Raw genomic sequence first — 8,161 nt, forward strand, 5'->3', positions numbered from 1 at the left:
GGAGCAAGTCCTGGCTGATGCAGAGGGCGTGTGGTGGTTGGTGTGAAAGACCAGGCAGTCCCTGGAGTCACAGTTGTTCTCTGAAGTTGGTAGATTGGTTCACTCCTGATGATTTGTTCTGACACTGAAGTCTGTTGCTGGAAGTGGATGTCCTGGTGAAAGTGTTATTACTTGGCAAGGCTAAAACGTGGGGCTGTGAGAAAGGGAAACATGGGTCTAATGTTGCACAAACTCCTTCGCCTAAGATATTGCAAGGAATTAATCCAAGAATACAGTGGAGAAGATGTTGGGATGTTGATTTACTCGCCTTTTTTTGCTGCCCACACCAGATTTCTGCTTGCCAAGCATCTTTCTTATTCCTAGCAGAATATTTATTCTGTTTTCTCTTCTCCTTGTAGAAAATTCTACTACATCACACTGCTGAGAGACCCTGTATCTCGTTACCTCAGCGAATGGCGTCACGTCCAACGAGGAGCCACTTGGAAGACCTCCTTGCACATGTGTGATGGCAGGACACCAACTCCTGAAGAGCTGCCCTCGTGCTATGAAGGCACAGACTGGTCGGGCTGCACGCTGCAGGAGTTCATGGATTGCCCGTATAACCTGGCCAACAACCGCCAGGTGAGGATGTTGGCTGACTTGAGCTTAGTGGGCTGCTACAACATGTCCTTCATCCCAGAGAACAAGCGAGCACAGATCCTGCTGGAGAGTGCAAAAAAAAACCTCAAAGACATGGCCTTCTTCGGCCTGACTGAGTTCCAGAGGAAGACTCAGTACCTGTTTGAGAGAACTTTCAACCTGAAATTCATCCGGCCCTTTATGCAGTACAACAGCACCAGGGCAGGAGGGGTGGAGGTGGACAATGACACCATCCGGAGGATCGAAGAGCTCAATGACTTGGACATGCAGCTCTATGACTATGCAAAGGACCTCTTCCAACAGCGCTACCAGTACAAACGGCAGCTGGAGAGGATGGAGCAGAGGATAAAGAATCGGGAAGAGAGGCTTCTTCACCGGTCCAATGAAGCGCTTCCCAAGGAAGAGACCGAAGAGCAAGGACGTTTGCCCACCGAGGACTACATGAGCCATATTATAGAGAAGTGGTAGCCTAGGCAGACTTTTATATTAATGATATTCTAGGGTTTCCATATAAGAGATCATGGAAGTAAAATTACAAAAACAACAAAAAAAATATTTTATTTAAAAGCAAGTCTGTAAAACAGAAGATAGATTGCTTCCTTAAGCATAGGGTCTTTTTACTGTTTCTTACAAGACCGATGAGATTCTTAAAAAAAACAATAAATACATAAAAATAAAAAACGGGGTCAACATTCTAATGCAGAGGTAAAAAATGCACAAATGCAGTTACCCACTTGTAAGGCCAAATACAGAAGAATGTTTCTTATCCTCACAATTCAAACACAAATGGCAGAAGTAGGATTTTTTAAAAACTTATTTATCCCCTGAGCATTAACGATATAAAGACACATAATTTAAAAACAAGGAAACTGAGGTTTTCTTTTGTGTGGGAGGCAGGATAGGAATTGCATTGTTTGTGACTGATAATGGTGACTAAGTTGAGGATGTGCTCTCCTGTCAGGCTGATCTGAGCACACAGCAGTCACAGTGTTTCAGCTGGCAGGCACTGCCAGAAAGTTGAGCACCATGAAAACAGAGGGAAAAGAAAAATAGCTAGAGGATGAGAAACATTAAAGCAAATTGACTGTGGCCTGGGATATGTACTTAGCACAGTGGTTTTGATACATTGCACTGGTATCACATATACAGATGGAACTTCATCCCAAATGTAATAGGGAATCCATGCACAGAGCTCCCACATTTGTTTCCCAGATGGGTCCCAAAACAACGTAAAAGTCAACCAAATTCCTCATAGGCTCAAACATGCACTCACATACATCCTGTCACCCTACACCAGTGCTGCTCATGCCGTCATCAGTATTATGTGTTAACAGCACATGAAAACCCCATCCTACATACTAAGGAAAAGGAAGATGAATTTAAACACTCCCTCATAAATCTGCACAACAAGGTTCCAGGAATACCTTGCAAATGATCAGTCATTAATGGGAACGTGACGAGGGTGTGATTTTGTTTTGTTTGTTGCTATGTGAAATACTGACCCAGAATAAGCATACAGATGTACCCTATCTGTATTTTTACAGTTATTTTTACTTGCTTTTATCAAGAGATAATGGGCATCAGCTTGCTTCCAGTGAAGTCAGTAGAACTGATTTAAGTGGGAACAGGATGGAGCTCTCTTCCAGAGCTGTGAAAATTTCTGACTATGGGTCTGAATTAATTATGACACGGTGCACATTGTCTTTTGGCAGGGTGCCTGTTCTGCAGCTCTTACTTTAAATGAACAAGCTGTGTTCATAAAACTGGAAAGGAGAATCATGGATAATGTTTTTTTAGTCTCAGACCACTCTCAAAGCAGAACTCTTTCTCTTTCAATGCTGTTTTTTAGAGGCTCATGTAAATTTAATCCTCCAGTGTGGGGACAGTCTAACCAGGTTCTGCTTACTGACTTTTGAGTCATAGAACAACAATGACTTCTCTAATTCCTCTTCCCACTCACCAAATTAAAGTATGGCTTATTTTTTTGCTGTTGCAAGCACTTCTCTGTTTGGCTGAAAGCATGGAAATGAAGTAGTTTTTGCCTGGTTCGTGTCTCACCCCGTTTTTGCTCAGCCTGTAAGACCTGAACCAGCTATTGTTTAGGGCAAACCCTGAACCAAATGGAATATGATTTGATTTTCAAAGGCCATGTTAACTGCAAATCAAATATGGCATTGAAATCACTGGAGGAGAGGCAGAGAGCTGATGCATTCAACTTTAACATGTCATTTTTACAGCGTCCCTTCCCCATCACACAAATCCACTGATGTGCTGCTTGGTTTGTATTTTAATTCTCTCTCTGCCTCTGTGTACACTGTTTCCAACAGTTTCAAATTCAGACTAAGTTTTGCAAAAGAGGGGCTTTGTTCTGTGCACACCCTGGGGGATATACCTTATTTTTGGAGATGTTCTTCTCCAGAAGAGTAAAGACGACTGAAAACTTGAGAACAGAAAATACAAACAGCACTTTGGGCTCAATTACAACCCTGTTAAAGCCCTGAGCCAAAGTCTACCAAAGTCAAAGGATGTCTTTCCTATTGATTTCAGATGGATTTTGGTCAGGTCTGCATCCTGCTGCTGCAAAGTGCTCACGCACATGCTCCCCTGTCTGCAGGCACAGTGGGACATTGTTACTCACGCCTTCAGCTGGTACCAGAATGTGCTGGTGGTGTCGATGTCTTTAAGGTTGTGTCAGTGCTTCTGCCACAAAATGGCCCCTGTTTCCTCCCAGATGAAAATTGGGAAGCAAAATGAAGTAGTATTTGGTGGTTGGCTTGGGGGCGGAACGTATTACAACTTCATTTGCTCATCTCTTAATTCCAAGACTGGGAGAAGCTGTGTCTGCTCGTTCCCAGCGCTTTTATGTGTTGCTGTAACTAAAGAAAACATTTGTATTTAAAAAATGCAGCTTTACAGGCTGTTTACCCACAAACCCAATACACAAGGTATAAAAAGCAACTGTTTATGTGCAGAGTTTCCAGCTTCCCCCCAAGGCGTTTCACTGTGCGTCCTGCGTTACGGATCCTTAACGCACAAGTGGTTACTGCAGCTGATCCCTGTTCACGTTGCACTGTCAGGACTGTGTCGTGATTAGGCCGTGTCTGCCTGAGCTGTTTCTGTGTTACAGGCTCTGAGTAACCAGCTGGATGTTAATGGATCTGTCTGCAGCGTTGTCTAAATCAGAGGCAGCCTCTGACCTTAAAAGCATGTCAGTAGAAGACCTTGTTCCAACATTTTCTTTGTAATATATTGCGGTAACAAGCAAAAGTAATGAAACTATATTGAAAACTGTCTTGTTAACAGTTTTACTTCAACCCACAAAAGGAGGGCTAACCTCACTTAAGCACTGAGGCAGAAGTTTCTAGATTTAAATCCTGCACCCAACAAATGCCTCAGTTTCTCCACCTGTACGTTGGGAATAACAAATTTACAGACTCTAAAAAGGTGCTCCAAAGTATGAAAAGTATAGGGCATTTTGAAACAGATCCTAAATAATGGAAAGGAAGAGAATAACCCAAAAGCCATCCCTCACCCTGGCTGTTGTGCTGATGTGGTGATGGCTGTAGGCCATGCATTAATTTATTCCAAGTACTGTGTGCCAGGGCACAGTTGCAGGATGTACCTGGCACTATCTTCCTCCTTTAGTGGGTTCAAGGGAACTTTTTTAACATAATGTGAATGTAGTTTTTTGTGGTTTATATGTACCACAGTTTGAAGTGGTACTATTTCTTTTATTTTAGGATTGATAATTTGATGCTACAATAACATGGAAAATGTGTGTGTAGTTTTAAAATTAATGGAGACCAACAGCTTTAAGGCACTCCAGCAGAAGTAGTGGCCAGATCGTACATTCTTGTTCAATATCTGCCCCTTTCTTCCAAAGTATTTTTCCTGTGACTTACGGACACACCAAGATCATCTTCACTACAAGAAGTGTTTCCCTGGGGGGTTTGTCAGTGCACTGTGATCCAGGTCAGGTTAGGTGAGTGCTGGGAGTGCTGAGGGAGTCGGTGAGGCAGCTCCCCCTCAATTCAGATTTTACCTAGTTGGATGCTTGTCCATCCCACAGTGTTTCTGCCTTGGTTCCAGGGATACCCCCTGGAAAGCCTCCACAGAAGCTGGGGCTGTCTAAGATGTTTCTGAGCAGTGTTAGTGTGAGCAGTTTGGGCAGGCAGTTCTCAGGCACCAGCCCACAGATGGGCCCTGGGCTCTGCCATCTTGCACTGTGCTGACCCTGTACATCCACAGAAGGGGATGGGGCTCTGAGTGGGCATTTCCGAGCAGACTCCGTTCCTGCTCCGGCAGGTGGAAAGGCCAAGGTACGCTGCGGTGCTAAGAACATCTTCTTTGCTTTTAGTCACCTAAACGGTGTAAACGTCACTGCTTCGTGGGTGTTGTTGCTGAAGAAAACTTTTGTTGCTGATTTGCCTCATCCCAGCTAGTTCTGTTGAAGGAGTTTGCCTCCTCCAAAGTTTTCCAGTCAATCAGGTGCCATCTTGTACCCTACCTGGGTCACAAAATGCAGGGCTGACTGGTAAGGTTGCCGACCCAGACTATCACAGCGTTCAAAGTCGTAAACAAAAAAAATACTTCAGCAAAGGATCAGTGTGAATTTCTGGCTTGTCTGAATTTCCTTTCATGCCCAGCATTTTGGAATAAATGCAAAGCACTTCGGGTTGATGTTTTTGCACTCCATAGTCCCTTACTTACAAAAGTGGGATGGCAATGGAAGCAGCATAAGGAAGATCCCAACAAGCTTTCGCATCCTCTCTCCCAGGACTGCCCTGTTGGAGCACAAAAGAGCAGTGCAGTTGCTGAGTATGAGGGAGGGAGGAGGACACCACAGTGGCAGTACAGACAATTTGGAAGTTTTCATTCTGAACCCATCAAGTCACTTCACAGAGATCACTGGACAGCTACAGGAGGTAATAATTAACATTACAGCACAGGGCCTGGCCCAGATTCATATCTGGGATTAAATCATCTCCAGCTTCTTGCTGGTGGTGTCACTCAGAACCCCTCCTGTCCCACAGAATTTTCCAAACGTCACAAAAAAGGGTAATGCTACAGGAATTCACCACCCAAACTATGCTAAATGTTGTATTCCCAGGGCTATAGCTTGGAATGCAACTGACACTACCTGCTGGATTCAAATCACAGGACTGGCTGCGTCCTCTTTTTGTTCTTTTTTTCACTAATGTTAGCAGATCACGTTCCAGAGGCAGAAGTGAACACGGGATTCTCTGCCTGATCAGGAGTAGAGCCGAGCCTTTAGAGCACAGGTCAGTGAGCAGCAGCTGGGGTAAAGCAGGATGCAGCAGAGCTCATGCCTGTGCACACAGTCCCAGCTCTCCGTGGCTGTTTGTCTTGCCCCAGCCACAGGAGTTCTGCCAAGGTGAGTGCAGCCCGGATAAGCACGTGGGTGTTAAAGCCTCTGTCATCCCAGCTGCAGGCACTTTTCTCTGTTAATTCTTAGCCATGCAAGCTGAAAAAAACAAGATTTGCAAATGAATCTGTCTCCTCAAAGCCCCACAACTCCCCCTCCCTCTTTTCCCCCAGGTGTCAGTTCTGCAGACTGGATGGAGAGAGTTGTACTATAATGAATAATTTTATATTCAAATGGTTTACTGAGCATGATTTGTTTTGTACATATTGGAATATGATTTAACTTATTTTTATTGCCCCTTTTAATTTTTTTTTCATAAGAACAAGACAAAAATCCCCACCCTCTCTCAACGTGAACTTCCTCTGTGTTTATGTGTAGTCTGCCAGGCAAACACACAATAGCCACAGGATTTTTCTCCATCTCTACTGGTATCTGATTTTATTTTCCATTGTAATTTCTTTTCATCTGAGGCTTTGCTTATATTGTCTCTTCTTTCCTCTCTGCTGCACAATCTGCACAGAGCAGGGAAGGGGCAATGCAGGCAGGATTTTCTTTTCTTCCTCTCCCCTTTTTTGTGTGCTTTACCTACCAAGGAACTCAGTTCTTCTAGGAGTTGTGTGACTGAGGGTAAAAAAAATACAACTGTTCCCCACCTACCTTCCATCCTCCATACTGTAAATCAAACAGATTCAGCTTCTCTGAAAGTGATTGTGGCTGGAGTCATTCCCTTGAGCTGAATGTGTATGGTTTGCACTTTTTCCCCCTACTTCAGGAACTTAAAAACAACAAAAAAATAAAAGGCAAATTTTAACTTGAGCCAAGTAACACTTAAAGCTTTATATATTTATTTATGACATCTTACAAAAAGTGTTAAAATGTTTTTTTCTTTTCTTCCACAAGAAAAATTGAATTAAAAATCATCAGAATTGTTTTGTCTAGATCAAGAATGAATGTTAGCAGATGAAATAAACCCTAAAATTGAGCATCTGGTGTGTGTGTTATCCTTGAATTGGCCTTTGGATGTTGTTTCAGTGTAATATGTCTTGCCTGTGTATTACAGAGAGATAAAGCTGCCAGTGAAGTTGATGGAGAATATTTGTTTTCTGCTACAAAAACAGACTCCTAGCAAGAAACATTCAAACAGAAACTGCAGTCTATTCATTCCTATTGTTATATTTGAGCCAACATTTCAAAAAGCCCTTCAACTCCCTAAAACTTATCATCTTTTGAAAATTAATTACCTCTGATACTGTACAGTCCTTTTAGTTTTCTTTTTCAGAGTCACTGCAATGAACATATGTACAGGTAATAAATGGGGGTTATTATACCAAATATTACAGAATAATTAGCAGAAAATTTTTTTGTTGTTTCATTTTCAGAATTGCTTTCAGCAAGTGTGCTGTGTGTAAATGTTCTGCAGTTACTGAACTGAGCCTTGTACCTGGTTGGTACAGTGAAAGTAAGTTTAGGGGTAGGAGAGTGATGGCACAAGGGTTTCACAGTATCCTGAGAACAGCAAGATATTTATATTTAAAGTATAGCAAGTAACGACACTGTGATTTTACCAAAGCACTATTACAGCTCACACCTTCCACTGCCCATGTCTGAGGGGCGGTGCAGGTACTGGTAGAGGGCTCAGGTGAGTGACAGTGTGAGAGGAATAGCTGTGATCCTGAGGGGTTCGCCTGTGATCCCGAGGGAGTTCAGCCGTGATCCTGAGGGGTTCACCTGTGATCCTGAGGGGTTCAGCTGTGATCCAGAGGGGGTTCAGCTGTGATCCTGAGGGGTTCGCCTGTGAGGAGGGGCAGGTACAGTCCTGCGGTCAGTCCCTCCCAGCTGTGCTGTTCCCTCTGCTCAGGATCCCTCCTGTCCCGCTCTCCGGGGCTTCCTCTCGCCGTGACCGGCACGGTCCCTCTGCTGAGCAGCCAGAGGAACTTCCCGGCTCCATTCCCTCCCTCCTGACAGCGCGGCTGCCGAGGTACTGGCACTGTCCTGCTGTGTGGGGCCCTGTGCTGTTCCTGTTTTAAACTGCTGTTTGTCTCCTCCTTTGCCTTCCCAAAAGCCTGGAGGATACTCTGGCGCAAGAAGTCTGTGCTGGCGAATTGCTTTCCTTTGTACATGGTCTTTTTGTGCCAT

General features: G+C 43.9%; 1 protein-coding gene across 1 annotated transcript in view; it reads left to right on the plus strand.

The window, feature by feature from the left end:
• Nucleotides 1–7,008, plus strand: part of HS6ST1 (heparan sulfate 6-O-sulfotransferase 1) — a 185,442-nt gene extending 178,434 nt beyond the window's left edge. The window contains exon 2 of the mRNA XM_050307880.1: nt 399–7,008. Coding sequence (XP_050163837.1) covers nt 399–1,107 — 709 coding nt within the window. The 3' untranslated portion in view covers nt 1,108–7,008. The remainder of the gene's footprint in view (nt 1–398) is intronic.
• The last annotated feature ends 1,153 nt before the right edge of the window (nt 7,009–8,161 follow it).

Source organism: Myiozetetes cayanensis, unplaced genomic scaffold (genome assembly GCF_022539395.1).
Source record: "Myiozetetes cayanensis isolate MyiCay16 unplaced genomic scaffold, myiCay2020 scf13, whole genome shotgun sequence".
Taxonomy (NCBI): domain Eukaryota; kingdom Metazoa; phylum Chordata; class Aves; order Passeriformes; family Tyrannidae; genus Myiozetetes; species Myiozetetes cayanensis.